General features: G+C 37.4%; 1 protein-coding gene across 1 annotated transcript; it reads right to left on the minus strand.

The window, feature by feature from the left end:
• Positions 1–2,103: 2,103 nt before the first annotated feature.
• LOC127446070 (RNA-binding protein 10-like) lies at positions 2,104–21,715 on the minus strand. The gene is made up of 23 exons (XM_051706701.1): positions 21,637–21,715; positions 20,937–21,046; positions 18,235–19,771; positions 17,357–17,446; positions 17,137–17,206; positions 13,457–13,530; positions 11,249–11,320; positions 10,806–11,100; positions 10,433–10,590; positions 10,211–10,311; positions 9,765–9,828; positions 9,602–9,680; positions 8,367–8,431; positions 7,903–8,029; positions 6,003–6,109; positions 5,604–5,888; positions 5,318–5,464; positions 5,090–5,155; positions 4,663–4,899; positions 4,279–4,353; positions 3,970–4,046; positions 2,681–2,732; positions 2,104–2,586 (listed from the first exon to the last, which is right to left on the minus strand). Exons 2-23 carry the CDS (start codon positions 20,981–20,983, stop codon positions 2,497–2,499), a joined length of 3,915 nt encoding a protein of 1,304 aa, XP_051562661.1. The 5' UTR covers positions 20,984–21,046; positions 21,637–21,715; the 3' UTR covers positions 2,104–2,496.
• Between the last annotated feature and the right edge of the window lie 1,155 nt (positions 21,716–22,870).

The following is a 22,870-nucleotide window of genomic DNA, read 5'->3' on the forward strand; positions in this document are numbered from 1 at the left end:
TTTTGACATTAAACATAATAAATCCTTTGTTGAAAAGTTCTTTCCTTCCATTAAAGCACACAAGATGCTTAGTGGGACATGTATAAATCATACTGCGATAAAATAGATAATCAGGATTTACATAAACATTTAGATATTCAAATGTGATAGAAATTCTATTTGATGAGATTAAAAGATTACTTCAAATTGTCCAACATCTAAATTCCAAAGTAGAATTGGCAAGGTAACCTGTCTCAAACTATACATAATGGCTGGTCATACACCTTTAAACTTCATTTTATCTCTACAGTTTTATAAAAAACTGTGAACTAATGGGAAATCTTCAAATCTCAGCCTGGGACACAGTTACTGGACTTTTTTTTTTTTTTTTTTTTTAAACAGACCAAGAAGTATGGGAACAAACTTTGAAAAGATTTGAGAAGATACAAAAAAAGTCCTCCTCTTCAAAAGCAGTTTGCATTTTGCAAGCGTTCTTTTAAAGAATTACTAATTAAAAAGCAATTACAGATGACAACAACCGTGAGGAGGAAGGAAAGCAAGCCGACCTTTGACATGCTGTACATTATACCATGACTAAAGGCAACAGCCATTTACACATCAAAGCAGAGTCTGATAAAGAACAGAGTACTAAAATTTGCTCTGTGGAGAGCAAGTCTGACAGATCTGGTGTGTCCATATATTATACTAACACGAGTATTATCAGCTTTTATCTCTGCCTGAAAAATTGACCATTTAGGGGGCTGGATGTGTAGGAGAACCCTTTTTGGGGCGCACTATTCATTTTGTGTCTTTATGCTCCTACGCCTGATCAATCATTCAAGCATGATTGACCAAAACAAACAGTGTGAAAGTCCACATTCCTCTCTTTCAACAAGCTCATACTGAATGGGCAGAGCAAAGCTATTTGTCCACCAAGAAAAGGATCAAACACTCACTGAATGTCAGAGAGCGAGTCAACCTTATTGTAAGTACTGCTGATATATTACTTACTGAACTCTATAGAACCCAATCCCACCCAAACATGTGCTGCAAAATTCATGTTGTGCAGTTAATTGAATTCAAATGTTAGGAAATTGGTTAGCTGATTAAAGGGATATTTCACCTAAAAATGAAAATTCTCTCATCATTTACTCACCCTCATGCCATCCCAGATGTGCATGACTTTTTTTCTTCTGCCGAATACAAAGATTTTTTACTAGAAATCTCCACTTTCTTATTTTGTTTTTATCCATTCACATTCTTTGCACATATCGCCACCTACTGGGCAGGGAGGAGAATTTTTAGTAAAAAAAAAAAAAAAGTACTTAAATATTGATCTGTTTCTGACCCACACCAATCATATCGTTTCTGAAGATATAGGCTCTTCAGAATTGCATACTACTTCTGCCATATATGTCTATAGCAGAAATAGTAATAGTAGTATTGTAGTATGCAATTCCAAACTTGGCCATGGATTTAACCACTTGAGTCATGTGGAACACATTTGTGCTGCCTTTATGTCCTTTTTGTACCTTCAAAGTTGTGGCCACCATTCACTTGCATTGCACGGACCTACACAGCTGTAATATTCCACTAAAAAGCTTCGTTTGTGTTGAGATAGGGCTGTGGACCTTTAGATAAAGTGAAATTAAGTCTCTGCCTTACATGCTTGAAGCCAGCGTATGGTCAATGTATCACTTTGAAGTTTATCTATGTTTACCCCACTATAGTATTACCACAAAAAAGTGGTTAATAAAGCTGAGGAGGATAAAGCTTTGTTAAGTATCAACAGCATTCATGACTGTTTGTGTAAATTGTTTCAATGTTTGACAGCTTTAGGTGTGGCTCACTGTGAAATTTACACAGTAATGTTGACAATAGTTCTGTACTGCCACCTGCAGGATGACTTTAAAAAACAGCCTCTATCCTCTTTCAGTATTTACTGACTTTTAAGACAGCCACAAACTGTAAACATCTTTAATTATAAAACTATAATTATCTATAATACTGCAAAATGTCACTTTGTTCACAGGCTAAGACTTCCAAGTAACTTTGTAAATGACCATGATGACAACACCCAGACAGAATAACTAAAAATCAGTACATAAATCACTTCAGACTGGATGTTGGCCACATTGAGACAGTTTATTGAGTAAAGTAATAACTACAGTAATGTTTTGTTTAGGCTCTTAAGCTCATATTTCAGTGATTAGCACATAAGTTTACTACATAAAAAAAAAAAAAAAATCATAATACAATGTTGTAAATTGTCAAATTAGGAAATATTTAAAAAGCCCTGAAAAATAGAGCTACAAAAACAGGATGAATACACAAAGGAAAGCGAAAATCAATTTTATACAGGCACACATCGCCATATCCACAAAATAAAGGGTTAGTCAGAATAAGCTTGTCCAGGAATATTACATCAGTTCATTAAGCCTAGAATGAGCTGCCAACAGAATAGTTCATCACTGTGTATTCACAAATTCCTTTGATTAGTTGTTCATTCTTTTGCTTTCAGTCCAGCTCATTGAAACGCGCAAACATGGCCTTCCGAACTGCCTGCTTGTATGTTGCATGATCCCAGACAGGCTCTTTTTTCTTCCGCTTTAGTAAATAAGAGATAAATAAAAAGTTAATTCACATATAGATGACTATCATAGTTCAATACACAAGCAAGACAAGAGGTAAAGACACTCACCTCAGTAGTGTCTAGACCTAAACCTGGTCTCTCACTGCCTTTATGACTGCCCCTGGAACACCACACAACATGTTCTGGTTAATAGCTAAATTAAGAAACAAGCTGTCAACATATTGATGTAGATCACCTAGGATAATTAACCAAAAAAACAAACACCCACACACACACACACAGAGCTCCACTAAATGGAATGAGCCATTAAAGTGTCTGTACACACACACACACACACACACACACACACACACACACACACAAAATGACTGTTCATATACAACATTTCTACAGAAAAGCCTAAAATGAAATGAAGGGCATTTTCAGACCTGTACCTCATTTGCTTTGTTCTGAAACAGGGGCTAAAATTGTTAAAATGTTGCATTTTCTTCTTGGTACAGTTTGCTTTCACAAGGCAACATTTCAAAATGAACCAAAACTGTGTCAACAGTTGACACATGTAAGCAAACTGTCCCTTTATTGGATTGTGCGCTGTTCCGGGATTTAGCTCCAACATTGATAATACCTGTAAAAACTGTCAACCGTTACATATGTTTGAGTGTTGTTTGTCACGCTTATGCAAAACGTCACCGCATGGTACAGAAAGCGCATTCAAGTCAGAGGTTGCATGGCGAAAACACTTTGACACACGGACGACATGAGTTGTAAAATGTACATCATTATTTTTATCCATTTTAAATCTGTACATTTATTTTTATCCGTCATTAGTTGCTTTTGCATTATTCCTGCATTTAAAAGTGCCTTTTTACACACGCGCGCACACACACAAAAACAGCAGAGAGAAGCCCTGGAGAAAGAAAATAAAAATAAATTAGCTGTCAAAAACACTGTCTTACCTGTGTTCTGCCGCTATCTGAGAGAAACGATCGTACTAAAATTACCTCATGAATTATAAAACAGCTATTTTAAACATGCAACTATATCTAATATAGTCGCCAAAAGGCAACAGTATATACACGTATTGATGATGAATTACAGAAAAGTGCTGACCTACAGATGTCTTCTCCAAAGATCCATCAGGTATGTTCATGGTTTTTATAGGTATATTGTTTGGTTCCTTGGTCCGTTGGGTCAGACTGCATTCTCGCCAAAAGTGAACCGATCCAGAGTTCGTTTGCAATCGGTCCGATTGTTTTGGTGCGGATCCGAGTGCCATGTTTATATATGCCTAAACTAACCAAAATAAGGGAGAAAACGCACCAGGTTCCGAAACAAATGCTCCAAACGAGCCAGGTATGAAAACGCCTTAAATGTATTAAGATCCAACATTCACAAACCTTGAGCTGCCAGCCCATGTGTTTTGCTGCTTTCTTCTTTTTGTTTCAGGTGAACCATTTGACTCCTTCATTTTCAACTATAAGGACAGGGGTTCAGAATGAAGGTGCATGGTAAAACATTTAATTTCAGAATTTATTGAGAGAAGTTGAGAAAATCTTCATAATCTATACACTACACCATAAACTATAAGTAAAATAAATTTATGGAAGCACATGCCGACCCAAGCAAAACACCATTTACATTCCATAAACAATTTATTTATAGAGCTTTAAATGATGCAGCCATGTATAATTGATAGGGAAAAATACCTCTTTTTCCTGGTTTTCTAAAGCCTCCAGCTCTCGTTTAGATTTTTTGATTTTCATGTGTATCTCCATATTTTGCTAAAATAAGATAAGACAAAATGCAGAGGTGAAAACACACAAGGATTCTGTTGTGCAAACCTGAGCAGGGCTTGAAAGGACCAAATACTATGTTCTTCAAGGGGCTAAATAATCCAGTTTAATAATGAAACTTTAATGCCAAGTCAATAAACCAACCAGGGTGTATTTTATGGAATTACAGCAATAAATTAACACACACAAACACACACACACACACACAGAGTACAACTTGCCTAACCTACATCTTACAGTCTTGATTCTCTTAATGTGTCAGATTAAGCATTAATTTTCAGTCATGAGATCGGTCACCTTGTGCAAGTCTGAGAGCTGTTGGTGCCGGATCAGAGCGTCTTTATTGGGGAACTGTCTCCTGCACAGCAGACATGCCATTTTCTTCCAGTCTGTCAACCTATCTTCCTTCTCCTCCGCCTGTGACTTGTTTTTGATGGGCAGCAGGGCTTCCTGCTTCTCGTGTTTCTCTTCTTCCTCTTCGTCGCTGCCTGCCCCATAGTCGGCCGCCAACATTCCAAGAGAGCCCATGGGGCGCTGCCAACAGAGAAAGAGGGGTGCTTTCATCTTCAATGACACTCGCTGTAAATCTTCTTTAGTGTGGGTTATTAAATAGCCTATATCAAATCAGGGTCAAGCTGATGTGTTGCCCTTTTAGCCATTTGTGAAAAGTGAGCTTGTATATTATATGGTGTGTGTTTTGAATAGAAAGACTGTAAACTCTCACCTTTGATGCCTTTTCCTCTTTCTTTAGAGGGGCGAGAGGTTTTTTGAATAAATCGTCTCCACCCACCTTTTTGAATGCGGGAACAGTATGGAATAAATCACAGACATTAAATTTGTTTGAAGTACAGTACACCTATGACTGGTTGAATAATGAACTAGAGTTTTTGAAGAGAATGTGAGAAGAAAAACAAAAAAATTCCAGACAAAAAGACAGTCAAAGCGGTCTGACCTTCCTTTCAAATATGGCAAATGCTGCATCAGCAGCCTTGGAAGGCTTTTGGTCATCTCCTCCAGACTTGAGGATAGGGGAAGGAGCTCGAACACTCTCTTTCTGCTTGTTCTGGATTTTTGCCCATCGCTCCATGTCTTTCATTATCTGATAAGCAGATCCAAGATTACCACACAGATCTTACAAAGCGCTAGTTGTTGTTAGTTTCTATTGACTTTCCTTTTTCATTTCTAATAAGGGACACAATAGCACTACAAGTACATACTTCATTGTGATGGTAGCAAACCTTAAATGCTGCTAAACTTTTGGGCTTCTCCTCCTTTTCCTTCTCTTTCTTTTCAGCTCGTGGGGTCGTTTCCTCTTCCACCCGCATCTCTGGCACGGCCTCTACAGCTTGCTTTACTTCCTCCTCTGTGATAGCCATGGCAATTACCTCACCAACAGCTGCCACGGGGACACTAACAATGGGAGCTGGCTCCTGAACGTCAACAGAAGAGTTTTGGACTGGTATGTAGGTCTTGGAGGTACTGTCCCAGTACAGGTACTGCTGATTCTGAGCATTGTAGAAATACTACAAAAGCAACAAAAAATAAATATATTTCAGCCAGGAATTAATCTGACATATTTTCTTTTCTAATTACACCCAGCAATCAGATCAAATAAAGGGGGCAATTTCTATACTCACCCTTGAGTTTGGATCATAGTACAGGGTTGTCTGAGGGTCATAATAGAAGCCCGATGTAGCATCATAAAGGAAGGCAGACAAATCTGGAGCCTCAGATCCTGCAGAAACTAGATTACCGTAAAACAAATTATTAGCAGAGATTAGACAAAACGTGCTAAATTTAAGCCAGCTAGTACTCTCAACCAAAACATTTTAGAGCAATAAACATGTAGTAAATATTACACCAACAAAAAGTACCATTTTATTACCATGTTTTTGGAGATAGTACCAGGGAAATACAATGCTTGTTTTTTTTACATGTACCCTGGTATTTCCATGGCATATGTAGGCAGTACATTTCACACAGAAATAAGAACAACATAGCTGCAAGCAGCAATGACTGGGGCCAGCCCCACTGGCATTCACTTAGCACAACACAAGAGCTCTAGTAGAACAGAGGCACAACAGTAAAACTAGCTGAGGCGGAGTTCTTTTGAACCACAGTCCAGAGCTTTAACCACTGCACAACTTAAATGACAAATCTAAAAGACGCCAAAGAGACATTCCAAGTTGTGAGTACCAAATTATTGCTGAGAAAATTTTATTGTTATAGCCAAGTGAATTTGAATTGAAACAGGAATTATGCAGTGAAGTAAAGCCTACTTGTAGTAAGCCTAATGTGAAGACTCAAAGGTCAAGAGAAGTACAGTTTTTAACATCATCCTTTGACAATCAACACAATGTTTTGAAATTTAGTCCAGAGATTTAACCACTGGGCCACTCAGATGACATCTCAGCACACAAATGTGTTGGTTAGCATGCCAATGCCTACGGATAGCATTGTAATAAATTAGCCTTAAAAGACCGAACACCCTACAATTAGCATGCTGTATGCTAAGCTATCATAGTATGTTAACCATGCTAAACAGACAATTTTCTTTTGAACTATAGGTGACACCATCTTCAACTGCTCAGGTTCCCCTCAGGACATGATGTTAAAGATGCATACCAATTATTATATATATATTTTTTTAAATCCAACAAAGTCTTAAAAAGAATAAATTTATATTAAAATTCAAAATGGCCTAGAGGCAATATGTCTGACATTGTAAAAATTAGGATCATCAAATGCATTATGGCCTAAGGAATCCACAGATATTAGGACAAACAGGTAAAAAAAGTTTGAGGTAGAAATAACAATATTTCAGATTTTTTGTCCCATAGAAGGGCGCCGTCACTAAAACTGACATGCACCCTCAGATCATGGTCCTAAAAAAGCACACCAAATTTCAATAGACCAAAGCATTGCCAAGTCATACTACAGTCTCACTTCCTGTTTCATGTCGACATTAACTTTGCATTGGCGCAACTTGAACAGTAGCACAAATCAAAATTCTGTTTGGTCAGTTATCTGCTGCTCAGTCTGAAGACCATCTGAGCAAATTTTCAGGAAAATAAGAAAGAAAAAATGATAAACTCCACAATCCAAGATGGTGGACACTGTAATAGGCGGGGTTTTAATGTAAGGGGTCCATTACAATTATTCTGAGGAGAGAAATTAGACAAAAAAAATTCTAGGACAAACAGTTCAAAAGACATGCGCAAAAAAAAAAAAAAAAAAAAGTGCATAAAGAGTACAGAGTTCGCCAAAGAAACCTCAAATTTGGTCTGGGATCTATTCATACCCACTCCATCATCATTTTCCTATAAACAGTTCATAGGTCTGCCATTCACTCCCATGGCAGAGGAATAATAATGAGAAAACTAACAAATACCCCTTCGGGGCTTGGTCCTTAATTATTTCCATTGAAGCATCTTATTAAATGCATCGTAATTCAAATAAATTGCCTGTCCTCTATTAACATGGCACATTTTCAAATGCTTCATAAAATTGGTCCCTTTAAATTGACTAGTGTTGTACCATAGCTGTATGCATCAGAGGTGTCCGCAGGGAGAGGTGCAGGGAGAGCAGGTTCAGGTAAAGCTGCAATCTGGTGCTTTGCTGTCTGGACTGGCTGCACCATTGCTGATGTCTCAGAATACATGTCCTACACAGAGCCAGAGAGTCAATTACAGTCCAAAACCAATATATTTACAGGCTTAAAGGGAGTTCATCCAAAAACAAAACTTCTATCATATTTACTCGCATTCATGTTGTTCCAAACCAGTATGACTTACTTTCTTCCATGAAACGAACAAAGTGAAAGGTGACAGACCATCATTCTGCCTAACAACTTATTTTATGTTGCAAGGAAGAAAGAAAGTTGGTTTGAAACAATATGATGGTGAGTAAATGACAGAATTTTCATTTTTTGGTAACTATCCCTTTAAATTGCACTCCCTGTCTCATTCACATGTCTTTGTGCTTGTATAAAACATCTTCACCTGTGTTAAGCTTGAATTCAGCATTGCAGCTGACGACAATGTGGTGTCTACTCCCATCAGGTCACCTGCAGAAAATTACAAACAACAAATGACATGAATAAACAGTATTACCTTCAAAGAGTGAACTTAGCATCATATAAGTTAACTTGTAATATAGGTCACAATAACATAATAGATTAAAGGGATAGTTCAACCAAAAAATAAAATTCTCATTTACTCACCCGCATGCCATCCCTGATGCATATGACTTCCTTTTTCAGCAGAACACATTTGAAGAAAAATAGAAAAATATCAGCTCAGTAGGTCTTTATAATGGAAGTGGATGGAAACACAATTTTTGATGCTCCAAAAAGCACAGACAATCAGCATTAATGTCATCGTATGACTCCAGTGGTTAAATTAATGTCTTATAAAGCGATATGATCGCTTTTGGTGCAAAAAGATCAATATTTAAGTATAAATATTAAATAACTATAATCGCTTCCATTAAGCAGCGGTATGCGCATTCACGAGAGAGCTGAGCTCACGTGGTCTCTCGTGTGATGTATTGGCATTGGCATGTTCACGCGAGAAGTGAGCAAATTTAAACAAAGATGTCAGAAGATTTGGATTTAAGAGGAGATACAAGTTTTTGCACAGCCATATTTATTGAACCTGAGTACTCTGACCGGAAGCACAGGGAGATGGAGGAGTCTGGACCAACAGCAGCACAACAACAAGCCTCAGAGAGACAGAGAGCTCAGGAGATGTGGTGGTACACATGTAGCAATGCCAGGCAATGCCAACAGAGGTAGAGAGTGTCTGGTGCAACGAATGGAACGTTTCATGCCATCGCTGGAAAGGCAGCGTGACCTCAGCCCTCTTGTGAACGCGCATACTGCTGCTTACCGGACACGATTATTTATAATTAAAAAGTACTTAAATATTGATCTTTTTTGCACCAAAAGTGATCGTATCACTTTAAGACATTCATTTAACCACTGGGGTCATATGATGTTAATGCTGATGGTCTATGCTTTTTGGAGCATCAAAAATCGTGTGACCATTCACTTCCATTATAAGGACCTACTGAGCTGAGATATTTTTCTATATTTTTCTTCAAATGTGTTCTGCTGAAGAAAGGAAGTAATATACATCTGGGATGGCATGAGGGTGAGTAAATGATGAGAGAATTTAAATTTTTGGGTGAACGTTCCCTTCAAGAGATGATAATAATATAGCTGGAGAATGCATACCTTGCATAGCAGGTGCAATGCCCATAGCTGTATGAGAAGGCTGAGGATAATATTGCTGCTGTTGATATTGATGTTGTTGCTAGAAAAAGTAAAATTGGAAATAATTTCTGAGAAAAGGGAAAAAACTTCTCAAAGAATTTTTGCAACAGCTTCATTGACCTACCATCATAACATCTGGAGGGAATCCCAGGAGAGAAGTGTTCGACTTATCATTGTCCCTCCTATAGCTTTAGAAATAAACACTATTAGACAGGGACCTCAAAACAAGGTTATTATAGTTTTGCATTTTCAAACCAGTTTTCATTTTATATCGTTTTCAAATTTGCTATAAATTTCAGTTTAGTTTTAGCTAGTTTCATTAATGACTTTGTTAGTTTTAGTTTAGCCTTACATCTCCTTTTGTGTTCAATGGAAGAAAAAGTCATACAAGTTTGGCACATCACATGGATAAGTAAATTATAACAATTCTCATTTTTAGGTGAACTGTCCCTTAAAATGTTTCCTCTGTAAACTGAAAGCAGCAAACCCATGTAATGCTTATTATAACTTCCATATATTCCCGCCATTGTAAGTAATGTTGACTAAATAGCTGACTTGACTGAGACTTACTTTTGGTTCTTCAGAGGCTTTGCTACCTCAGCATATACTCTGACCCCATCAACCATGATTGGACGGGGTTTGGTTAGCAGCTCAACCAATCGGGTAACATGCTGTGTTAGGGGGGAAAAAAAGTGAATGGTACCATTACTAATGGACACACACCTATAGAATTAATCTTTCCAAAACTTTGTGGTAGCTGCCATAATCCCATTAAATTACAGAACACAGTACCTCATGTGAGTCCATATCGACAAAGCAGAAGCATTTGGATCCAGGTGACTTCCCTTTGACCAGACGGACGTTACGCTCATCCAGGTAAGCAAATGGATCAAGTGCCTTCAGTATGGTCTCCACAGTGGTGGTGGGCAGTATGTTCTTAATGATCATCGCTAAAAAACGAAAGACATGAGTTATATATTAAACACTGCTTTAAGCATCTAATGTGTAAAAGGAACTTCCAGGTCACAACACTTTACACAAGATGCTGAAAAATCTATTAATTATAAATGAAAAGCAGGCAGACACCTTCTATTCTGTTTGCACTGTTAACTTCTGGCATTGCTTTCCTTTAAGAAAATATAATCCACAGTTACAAGCTCCTTACTTTTGCTCTCCTTGAAGACTGGATCAGAGTGATGCTGGTTTTGACGTGAGGATCTCTGATTGCCCCATTCCTCAGCGTGTTGCTCCGCCTCCTGCTGCTGTAACTGTTGGTCCACTTGTTGTTGCCATGCTTCAGGAGTTAAGTTGGAGCTCCTCTGCCACACACCTTGAGAGACGGGGTCCTGCACAGGCTTGGCAAGGGGTTCCTCCTTTACGCTGTGTGGCGGTGGTGGGACTGGATTTGGTAACAAACCGACCTCGCTGACTGGGGCAGCATTAATTGGTGGTTCATGATGCTGATATGCAAATGACAGCAATCTTATTAAATGTATGGATTTCACACACAGAAATGAACAGATTCCTTCACTTTTTAAATCAATCATAGCTTTATGAGCTTGCAATATTCAGCATACTCTTCAAAAAAACAAAAAAAAAGAAACTCACCTGTTCTTTTATGTTTTTGTCAGGCTGGATATATTTCAGCAGAGCAGTCTTGTCACCAACCTTAACAGACCCCTGGAAAACAGAAAGAGAGTAAGCATTTCAATGCTAATTGACTGCAATCCCCCACAAAAACCAACCAAAAACATGGAGTGTCTCCCAGAAAGCCCAGTAGACAGATTTGCCTGTCTTGAGGCCATACATTCAAGCAAGTCAGATCTGGACTTTTGTTATGCCCAGTTTCTGACTAAAGTTGTTTTTATAGTTTGTTTCACTGTGCCTTGTATAATGTAAAAAATAAATATCGCTAAAGAGATAGGCCTGCCATTTAGAGAGATGTTACAGTTATTGATTAGATGATCAAGATGATAAAAGTCAAGTTAAATCTTATTGTGGCTCTCTCACCCTGTTTTATGAACCATCCCATCAACTTGAAAATTAACATGACAATCTAACTGTAAAAAATAAAATACAAATAAAAAATACCTGAGCGCATTATTGATAATGACAAATGGCATACTGGAAGCAGATAGAATGCAAACCAGTGAAATTATCTACTATATCATCCATCTTTCATAAAAAGGACAATAGAAGAAATCCCGCATATCAAAAAAGTATTGTATACGTATGAATTTGGTGAAAAAACTTCTGTTTTTAGATATGCAGAACGTTCTAGGTAAATGACTTAACAGTGTGATGTGATCAACCTTACCCACCATCAGGCTGAATTCTCTCAGCAATCTGCATTTGCACATAACCACTGTGGTATTTACGTGTTGTAGAAGTCTTTGCATCTTTGTTTTTTTTTTTATCTTGCAAGCTGGACAGCAGAGAAATTACATGTCGTTTCGGGAGTAACAAGACTAACCAAACAATGAAGATGGCTAAGTACCTTGCGCAAGGTTCTTTTCTGGAAGTTACTTCGCTAGACAAATAAAAATAAAACAACATGCTGATATATCCAGCACAAGCACAGGACATTCTTGTTTACTCACTTCAACTGCCAAATGGAAACAAAAAAGCTGCTGAAACTGTCATAACATACAGAAGCGAAAACTCGCCTTACTTACTTTTTAGTGCTGTGCACCAGAATGCAATTATAAATGAAGTTTTCATTAGAAATCCAAATCTGGAAGTAGTACTGCAGCCACTCATTTCCAACAAACAAACAAGTATCTGCATGGACCTCCAGATATACAACATTTATAAAGTCAGTCAAGCTGGAGCAAGCAAGAATGGAAAGAACTTTGTGTAATCACATTAAGACTTGTTGTGGTGGTGATGAGATACCCAAACTCAAGATGACTGAATCACAATCCATGGAAAGATTAATAAAAAGACTTCAGGTTAAAGGAGAACCAGGCTTCAAGCAGAAGCAAAGAGCACAGTTTTGGAACTCTAATTCTAGAAATACTGTGTGAAAGATGAGTGGTGACACAGCACAAGTAAAACGTTGACTCTGTTGCTTGGTCTCGCAGCATAAAACTCTCTACCCAAAATCACAGTGTTGATAAAACAACCTGTTTCTTCGAAAATCTGAAAGCAGAAACTACCACTCTCATTTGATGTCAGCAAAATATGACACAACAAGAGACATTTTGCCAGAATATTTGTTTAGTTGACTAACATTCTGAAAATCCAAAGCTGAATTGCTGGAATTAAAGAAAATTAACAAAGCCAAAGAAGAATGTTTAGTTGCCACTTCAGAATGTGTCAGTGGGTGCAAGTACAAGTGAATGCAAGATCTCATCAAGATGGTAAAATGAGGTAAATAAAATTTCAAATGGCCTGATTTACTAACACCTGAGTGTTGGAGAAAAGGTAAGACAATACGCAAATCCAATTTCAAACTCCCTATGCCGTATAACTATTCCTAACTATAAATTCTTAAGTATGAAATGTAGAAAACAACCAATTGTAAAGGTTGTACACAATGTCTTTGCTAATAAAACAGTGCATTCCTTAATACTATGCTAAAAACATTTCACGTCTGAAACCTAATGTTGCAAACTAATATAGAATTACTTTTCTAAGAGACTGGTTTTAATTGGTCATGATTAATAAGTTGAAAATGTCTGCTAGTATTTTTCCTTGAATGTTTCTTTTCCATTTCCCATCTACCCTCCCTTTCCACCCTGACCCCAGTCCCCCAGCCCAAGCCTTCTTCCAGTTAGGAGACAGAGCCGTTGTAGAGGGAGGAGGATGGGCCACCTGGTTGGACTCCATGAAGTGGACAGCATCCTCGAGGTTTAAAAACTCCACATAGGCCGTATCGTAGCTGTAACCTGGGAACAGCATTTGAAATACAGATGGATTTGCGTTAGTTAATGCAGGTAAATAGAAAAACTTTCAAGAGAAAAAAGGCAGTGGTTCGTTTCACGAGACATTTTTAAGCGAGTTGAGTCAGATGTTTTTTGCTCCTTTAATTGCACATTGTCTTGCCTATCATGGGCGCCTTTGCTTTTAATTATTTGAAGACAAACAAAAAAATAAGAACAGTCACAGAGACACCTTGGAACAAGTCAAGAAAATAAAAAGATTCAGTTTGCAGTAAGAATCTTAAAGCATCTCTTTCGGTGTAAAAGAATTGAACTAGTGTAAATAAATAAAAATTAAACTAACAATATACAGCAACTACAAAACAGTTTAGTTTTGTTTGTTTTTTTGTGCTAGGGCACATGCTACTAAAATACAAATATAATCAAACAATGCCTAAAAACACATCTTAAAAGACCCAAGATAAATATGCAACTAACCTACAACGAGTTAAAAGGCAAAGTTACAGGATAAAAGTGCAAGGCCATGTGGGGTCCCAAGGAATGTATTTGATCTTAAAAATCTGGGCTGATTAATTAGCAAAAAGCTAGGAACAATAACAAAAGGGACTGATCACTCTTGGTTTTCCTTGAAATGACCAACAAGTCAAAGAGAAGGAATTTTTATTTATTTATTTTTTTTATAGTTACAATATGCAATGTTTTATTTTAATATTTCTGCTGTAACTGTAATTAATAGGCCTTTTTCACACTTCCGGGTTTCTCGCTTCCGGGGGTGGCCCTCGCAGGGTAAACTTACTTCCGGTATCAACAACGGCCATTGAAATGTGAGCAAGATATGCTGAAATCAAAGTCTTCATTATTGCTCTCTGCTGCTCTGTTACTGGGATGGTGGGGTTAATGTACATTGTGTATATAATATATATAATTTATTAAAATAGGTAAACAAATTTGACAGAATGACTTGGTTTCATTAATTTGATTATTTACATTTATACTGCATTTAACATTTTTGGGAGTTTAATACAAGGTTCAATGAGAGTATTTTTGCATCTGTGCTGGGAGTATATAAAGCTTTTTAAAATAAATTTCTCGTGTTATGGAGACGCGAGGATTCTCATTTATGCTAATGAGACTGGAGCTGGTGAAGAAACCACATCAACCCTGAATTTGAGCATATAAACTCAAGAGACTGCAGCCTGAGTAGCCGAATCAGTTGGGAAAAATAATTTCTGTGTACATTATATTGTGGCTCGTTGGAAAACAGACCATACAGAAGAGGTAAGAAGCGTTATGCAAGGCAAACATATCCTAAAGTAATAGCCACAAAGCCATAGCGGAAGTAGCTTTACCCTGTGGTGACGTAGTTTCTGGCTAATAGACCTTTTTCACAGACTGTGATGACGCGTTTCCGCCTTTAGCAGCGTAAATCTAGCAAACTGTTTTAAATCATTTTTTTTTTTTTTTTTTTATATTGAGTGTAAGTTTATAACATTATGCTTTGTGTTATATTACCCTGGAATTAGTTTAAATGAATTACTAAATTTGGCATCTTCTCCCATCTGACTGTCTTATCCCCACCGCTCTCTATTTTTTTTTTCTTTCTTCTGGAAAGTCATTCTGTAATAGTGGATTTTTTCTTTTGCCATTGGAGCAAATGTGTAAGTGAAAATAATATTTGCTGTGGTCTCCCATTCACCGCTGTCGAAGTTTACCCTGCAATTGTTTACTTCTGCGTTCCAAAACCCGGAGTGTGAAAAATGTCTATTGGTGGTTAGTAACTGAGGTTTTTTATTTTTTTTATTTGATAGCACTATTTCAGTCCATGCTACTGAATCTGCAGGCCTTCACATAGGCTAGCTCAAATTGAACAGAACACTAACATCCAGAACAATCTTTTCAACAAAATCTGAAATATAACTCTCTTTAATTGTGATTAACAAAGTTCCAGGGATCCCATGGCAACAATGAGAAAATTCAACAAATACTGTAGTTTTGATCCAAGTCATCTATTCTGGCATATTAAAAAAAGGGCTGGGTGATATATCGAATATTAATGATATAATCTAGATAATTTTGCTGATGATGTAAACTTGACCAATATCATGAATATCGTTATGATTTTAATGTGCTTTAATTTGGCATTGGGGGGGGTGAAGCATTTACATGTTTCCATTGATCATGGTATAAATATTGGGGGTTGCCTCCTGCCCATCCCCCCTGGAAACACCACCCGTCTGTGTGTGATTCAGAACAAACCGGTGACGCGCTGATCTGTGTGCATGCGCATGGCGACACTCTCAGATCAGTTCACGTGCATTGTGAAATCAAAGTAATGCAAGTTCAAGCAATTGCACAATTCCAAACATTACTAACTGCAACAAGATATACTAATCTACAAACACGGCATTGTATAACAGAAAAGAGACTATTACTGCATTTCTGGAAATGTGGGACACTGTAAACTGTCAAATACACATTGCCTTTTCTGTGTCAAATTAAAAGCTCCTTGTGAAGTTGAAGTGAATCCTACAGCAATTGTGGTGTCAAAATAAAAGTCCCAGGTGGAGGTGAAGTAAACAGGACATAAATATATTACTTTTATAAAATGCAAATCTAATAATCAGAATAATGATAATTCAGCATTATAATATAATAATCAACCTGAAGTGTCCCACGGTAATAATTTAGTATTATGCAATGTTCAACTGGGGTTTCAAAAATAAGTCAGTGAAGTAGCTTTGCACTCCTTGTTCATTCACAAAAATGTATTATTTAAAATATCCTTCAAATGTTTTTACTAATGCTTTTTATTAAGCTACTATGTATAATTTTACATGAAATATAAATATAAAGTGCATATCAATGTATCAATGAAAATGATTGAATTTCATTCTCCCTTGTGTTTATTTAATGAAAAACTAATTATTTTTAAATAGATTTTAATGTCTTTAAAATATTGAATCTGCTTGGCTACAATGGCTGTTGGATGAAATGATGGTTCCTCCGATTAAAAAAAACAACAACTTTTGAGCCATTTTAGAGCAAATACATAATTATTGAGATATATATAGAATATTGTCAATAGGCTGAAAACTATCGAGATATCATTTAAGACATATCGCCCAGCCCTAATTAAAAACACTTGAAATGGAAAAGGTACTTTTAGGTGCACATAATATTCAGTGGAAAAACAGTACTCATCAAATAACAAAGGAAAAATTGGTAGCAACAGTTCACTTCATAAAAAAGTAGTGATGCTGATATAGGCATTTTGGCAGTTAATAACCAGTTTATAAAGGGAACAGTGTTAAGAATTCCAAAATTCCCTAAATGTACAGGAGCTTCGCCTCTAAGCGCATGCCACCTTATTGATGGAAGCTGCCAAGGCAAAATTCAACATCCCACACAAGAACATGGGGAAAGGGGATTGGGGACAAGAGACCCTGTAGAATCTTCGGAATATGGATGAAACATTTTTTAGAAAGAAAATGTGATTGAGATGCAGAATGTACAATCGATACAAAAGAGACAGTGAGCGTAAGATTCGAAGAGCGAATAGCGGAACAGTGGTTGCGAATCTATTATCGATGCTTGCAACAAACAAAATCCCACCTGGCACAACATCCCTTATTTTCATCCCCTGCATAGGCACTCCATCGCGGACTGCAAAAGCATCCAGAATCTGACAGAAAAAAAATATTCAAGTAAGGATATGGCAGTCAGTTTCAGAGACATATATATGTCAACCCTCTGACAAACATTCAGGGAAGTCATTGTATTGTTTTTATGAATATTCAACTCAAGCAATAATTTAGCAAAGAACTGAGCTCACCTGTTGCATTGTGGCAGTTTTAGGAATTCCAGAGATGGCAATGGTTTTTGAGACTTTATCCTGGACACCTGCACTCCTGTAATCCTGGTCCTTTGTATTAAAATTCACAGCAGTGTTTAAATAATCAGAGGAGTAACAAGAAAATCTGTAATACTAGCATGTTTGAATTTACAAAATGTTTACATACAATTCCATAAGTAATTTAGACTAAAGATATGAAAATAAATGTTTTAATAACCAATATACGGAATATGAACCACCACCTGAAAAAAAAAAATTTGTTTTTTGGAACAATAAAGGAAAAACTGTAAAGACACATGAAAGTAGGACTGGGTAAAAAATAGAGATTTTTTTTATATCCATTGTGATCTTCATTTGAACGATCTCTAACAATTCTTAAATCTCAAGATCGATCTTTTACTTTATGCACAACCCTCTACAACGTAAGTAAATAATTGTGCGACCACATTTCGTGCTAAAAATGTCTGTAATAGGCCACTGGCTGGTAATTGTTCAGATTTCATCAATGATTGAGTAGTAGGCTTTAGTGGAGAAGTTCAAATCGAATCGTGAGCTTGTGAATTGCAGTCGAATAGGGAAATATGTATCAATACCCAGCCCTACATGAAAGTAGTCAAAAAGATAGTATTTTATTTATATAAAAATAAACTAGAACAACAAGATCTGCCAATTACAGACCAATTTAAATAAATGGGGGAAAAAAAAAAAATATATACAAATCTCTCAAATAATTTCTAAAAAGGTATAAAAATAAAACATACAATGAAACAGTAATTAAAAAGATACTGATTTCCTTGCATTAAACAAACAAACAAAAACTAAAGACAAACAACCAGAGATAAGGAGGAATTTCTGACCTGAGAACCGGAGTCATCTGATCTTCGAGGTGGGCTTAGTTTAGATTCTCTCACATCATTCTCAGGCCCTTGAAGATCAGCTAGATTGTAATCATATTTCCGTCCTGAGCTGGTCCGGTAATCAATGTCCCTGTAATCCTGATCCAGTCGCTCTCCTCTTTTACTCTGAGGTTCCTTCGGCCCAGACATCAAACTTTCTCTCTGTGGTCCTTGATCTGGATTCATGTCACTGGATCCCTTAAAGCTCACTCGATCTGCCAAACGATGCTCTTGATTTGGCTGGTTCTTGTCTTGGAAAAAGGGAGGTCTACAACCTGTTGGAACAATTTTATCAGGTTTTTCATCTCTGTCACTTGGCCAGAGTTTATCACCTTCTCTGCTTTGTGCATTTAGAGGGGGATCCAATGGAAGGAGAGGGGGTTTCTGATTCCCCTGAACTGTATCTCTGCCATTTTTGTCCCAGTTTTGGGACTTGGAACCTCTTTCGGATCGAGGAAAGCCAGAGCTGTCTTTTCCCAGAAACCCAGCAGACTGCCTGTCTAGGTCTTTGAACTGAGAACGCTCACCCAAGTCTCCATCTTTTCCACGGTTGGGAAAGAACCTTTCTTGCATATCTCTCGGGATAAGGGGAGGTGTCCTGGTCATCACTGGTGGAAGAGTGTCTCGGTCTCTGATACCAAGCTTGCGCCACTCATCTGAGTGTGCTTCACTTTCTCTCCCTCGGAAGCCCATGTGGCTGTCCATCGGCTCTGGGAATTCCCTATCCCTGAGGGTGAGATCTTCAGCTCTTATCATGGATTTTGGGCCCCCACAACCTAAAGGCATATCAGGTCTTCCCCTGACATCCATTGGAATTCCATCATCATCTCTGAACATCTGAAGAGGCTGGTCCCTAAAATCGTTGGAGGGTCTCATACGGTTTCTCATATCCATATCGGAGTCAAACCTTCCCCTTGGATTAACAGGTGGGGCAGTTCCCCGCCTTTCAAAATCCATCACTGGTCTGTCTCTTGGAGGCATGTCCATGCTGAATCCATCTATGTCACCCATCCATGGCCTGTCCCTCTCTCTTAAGTCCCCAAGATCTTCATTTCCTCCCATTGCCACCATGGCAAGTCTTCTCCTGATATCCACGGGGGGATGTCCTGGCATATCCATTTCAAACCTGTCCCTCTCTCTTATATTCATGTATCCATCATCTGGGCCCCTCATATTACCTACCTGCATGTCTCTTTTGCCCATTTCCATGGGTGTTCTGGACTGCCCAATAAAGCCTGGAGAATTCTGTAGGTTGTTTCTGTGATCCATTTCAAAGCGTCTTCTAAATTGTATGTCCATGTCACCTTCAGGCCTGAAGAAGTCTCTGGATGGCTCCCGTCCTCGGTCAAGAAGACCCCTGTCTCGTCCTCTCATATCTGGTGGGCTGTCAAACCGCCTCATGTCCATGGGTGGCCTGTCCATATTCATCTCATCTCGACCTCTGAAGTCAGCTCTTGTACCATCTCTGCCTTCAAACATGCCACCACGAGGTTCCCCACTGCAATACAAATAAAATGCATTACTACAAATCTTTTCATCTGAAGTGACAGATGACCAATCTTTGTCCTACTTCACTTTTTCACAAAACATGTGTGGTACCACTATTGAGAACATTAAGTAAAATCAATTAGCTGCAATCAGTGTTGGGTGTAATGCATTACTAAGTAATTAATGCAATCAAATTACTTTTTCATTAAAAAATTAAAGGGATTACTCTTAATTTTTCAGTAATTTAGTTTCTTATGATGTAATTGCGTTAAATACTGAATAGACTACAGAACAATTCTATATAAATCAACAGTGAATTTAAAATCAAATTTAACATCTAATGTTAAAATATATGTTTTCTAAATTAACACTGCCTCCTTAAATTCTTTGGCCGGCTCATGAATAATTTATTTGATTTTATATTATTTATTTGAAAGAATTAAAAGAACAGTTTCATGTCTATTCTTGTATTTTTCATCTGGTCAAGGTTGATAATGGTTTAAGAAAGTAATAAGTAATGCAATTACTTTTCAGACAGAGTAATTGGTACAGTAATCTAATAACACTGTAGATGTAATTAGTTGTTAGTAATTAATTACTTTTTAGAGTAACTTACCCAACACTGGCTGCAATGCACTAGATAAAATATCAAACCAAGTCCTATCTGTAAACAAATGATGCTAGCTTAATCTTTTTTTCAGAACTAACTACACCTCCATTTTTAGTGGATGTAAGTTCACACAGTTGCCCTAGCAAAGTAACCGTCACATTTACTAGTAGTTCACCTTAACTATAGCATGTTGTTTTCTAACATAATCCTATTAAAAAATAGATACGTAAAATGTTTTACTTGAAAGTGTGCTTGTGGGATCTTTTGTCACAACAGCCACATGGTTTGATATGTTGTTCTAATAAAATAACATTGAAACATTTCATGTGGCTTCATTGTACAAATACTTATAGGAACCACTGTACATAAAATCAGCAAAGCATACTACATAAGCTATAACGTTCTTTGGACATAGGGAGTATCATCTTCTTGGTCTTTTTTTTTTTTTTTTTTACATTTAATTTAATCTTTCTCTGCTGATCCTTTGTTATCAAAGCAACAATGTCTAGGCATATAATACATTTTCACGTTTGCCATTTTAGAATACTTATTTTAAGATATTTACCGATAGGGCATCCCTCCTCGCGGCCCAGGTCTCGAACCATTCCACATGATGTTCCTCCACTCCTTGAAACTCTCCTTTAGCACGAGTTTCGAGTGCAGAGCGTTGTTAAACTAGAAAGAAAAAAAAAACACACACATCAGACAATTAAAGACCAATTTATTCGCTATTAATCTAAGGCCCTCTTGCTAAACTTCCGGGCTTTAATGTCCCAGACAGGACAAATGGTTCCTGACTGACTAAGGAATACTAACCACGTAATTCTATAATTAGTACACATGCTGAAACGCAAATTTAAGTATAGTTTTCTACAACTATAAAGTTACAGGATTGTGAATTTCTGGTTAATAGACACCGGCGAGTTATCAAAGCCTAATACTAACACAAGACTTATGGCTAGTATGCATAGCTAAAAGTGATGAAAGCAAACCTAGTTTAAAATACACAGCCGTTTGCGTAATGTACATAAGTGCTACTTTAAGCACCAACATACTTATTAAAGAAAGCAAGCTGCTTGTTTATAAATGGCACAAATGTGGCCCTAATGAAAGAGAGCTATCGTGCTAAGCGCTAAGTGTATCTTTCAGTCAAAACAATAATAGCCGATAGGCTTTTCCTGTCTTTTAAAAAAAAAAGCTGTAAGAGACACGAGTGACTGTTTTCTTAAGATTTTGGTCAGTAAATTAATTTTAAGACGTCTCACCTTGCTTGTGGTAGTCTTTTCGCAGGATCTTTTCAGCGTTTTCCGAAAAAAGAAACGGAAATGTAGATGCGCACGCAGCTTCCGGTGACAAAGTGCTTCTGGGAGTTGAAGTCGGATAATGTAGTGAACCTAAATAAACAAAGAGATCCCTTTAAAGCAGCAGTACTCAACACGCGGCTGGCGTTGATTTCATCCTCAAAATATATATTTATCAATAGCCTTTCAAATGTTGTAAACTGTAAAAAAGTTGTGAGGTGTCCATTTACATGTGTCTTTACATTAGTTCTCTGTATTGTTGTATTAGGCTACAATAGTCACAGAGGGAAATACGCATAAGCAAGCTCAGTAGTTCAGGTTAAAGGTGCACTCAGTAAGTTTTTGTTGACGTTGTCTTGGACAACAGATTTCAGTTGTATGTCATAGTAGAAATTCACCATTAACAGCCAGCCAGGTTAAATGAAATCCCTGAGTGAAAATGTCCAATAAAAGGGCGGAATAAGCCAGTAGTAATTGGCTGGTCATGTGATCCTAACATGGCAGCCGCCATGAGGGGACCCTCTCCATGTAGAATAAGACCGATTTTATAAGGTTACTGAAATGACTGGAGTAGATGTATGTTTCAAAATTACAATTAATTTCTGTTGAAGTAAAACTTTTTAAATGAGGAAAAAATTACTGAGTGCACCTCTAAGAGTGTAAGTATCTAACTAAACATGCGATAATTGGCCACGATTTTACAAATGAAATGTTGTACTGACCGACAGTAATTTCCAAGGATGCAAACTAATCACTTTTTTGCAGAATTCAGCGGTTTGAGTTGATAATATGTCATGTACAGTACGTGATTCACAATGTTATTCACTATTTTGAATGTGAAAATATCAGGCATAAGACAAAGAGTTAGGGTGACCATACGTCCTCTTTTTCGGACCTTAAAAAAGCATCCGGCCGGGATTCGGCTTTAATTGCATTATGACGTGCATCTGGTCTAATACTTCATTGTGTGCGCACGCATATTTGCATTGCTTTAACCCCTCTTTGTAAGTCCCGCCTTCTCGCACACCAATTGGTCGATTATAAGAGGTTTGCAGCAACTATTGGCCAAATTCCTGCCTGTCAATCTCTCCGCGAATGCGTAAAGCGCTGTTGTGTTCTGCATCAAACAGTTGCTTGACAGTAGCAGCAAATTACTTCTGAGTGGAAACAATGCCCAAACGAAAGTGCAAATTTACAG

The sequence above is a fragment of the Myxocyprinus asiaticus genome, chromosome 9, assembly GCF_019703515.2.
Source record: "Myxocyprinus asiaticus isolate MX2 ecotype Aquarium Trade chromosome 9, UBuf_Myxa_2, whole genome shotgun sequence".
Taxonomy (NCBI): domain Eukaryota; kingdom Metazoa; phylum Chordata; class Actinopteri; order Cypriniformes; family Catostomidae; genus Myxocyprinus; species Myxocyprinus asiaticus.

Excerpts from the sequence above, each read along its gene's own strand:
- LOC127446070 (XM_051706701.1), bottom strand. The coding sequence starts at position 20,983 with ATGTGGAATGGTTCGAGACCTGGGCCGCGAGGAGGGATGCCCTATCG. Across the intron at positions 17,207-17,356 it reads AAACTGCCACAATGCAACAG|ATTCTGGATGCTTTTGCAGT; the intron begins GTGAGCTCAGTT and ends TTTTTCTGTCAG. Across the intron at positions 5,465-5,603 it reads AAAGTTTAGCAGCATTTAAG|ATAATGAAAGACATGGAGCG; the intron begins GTTTGCTACCAT and ends TCTGCTTATCAG.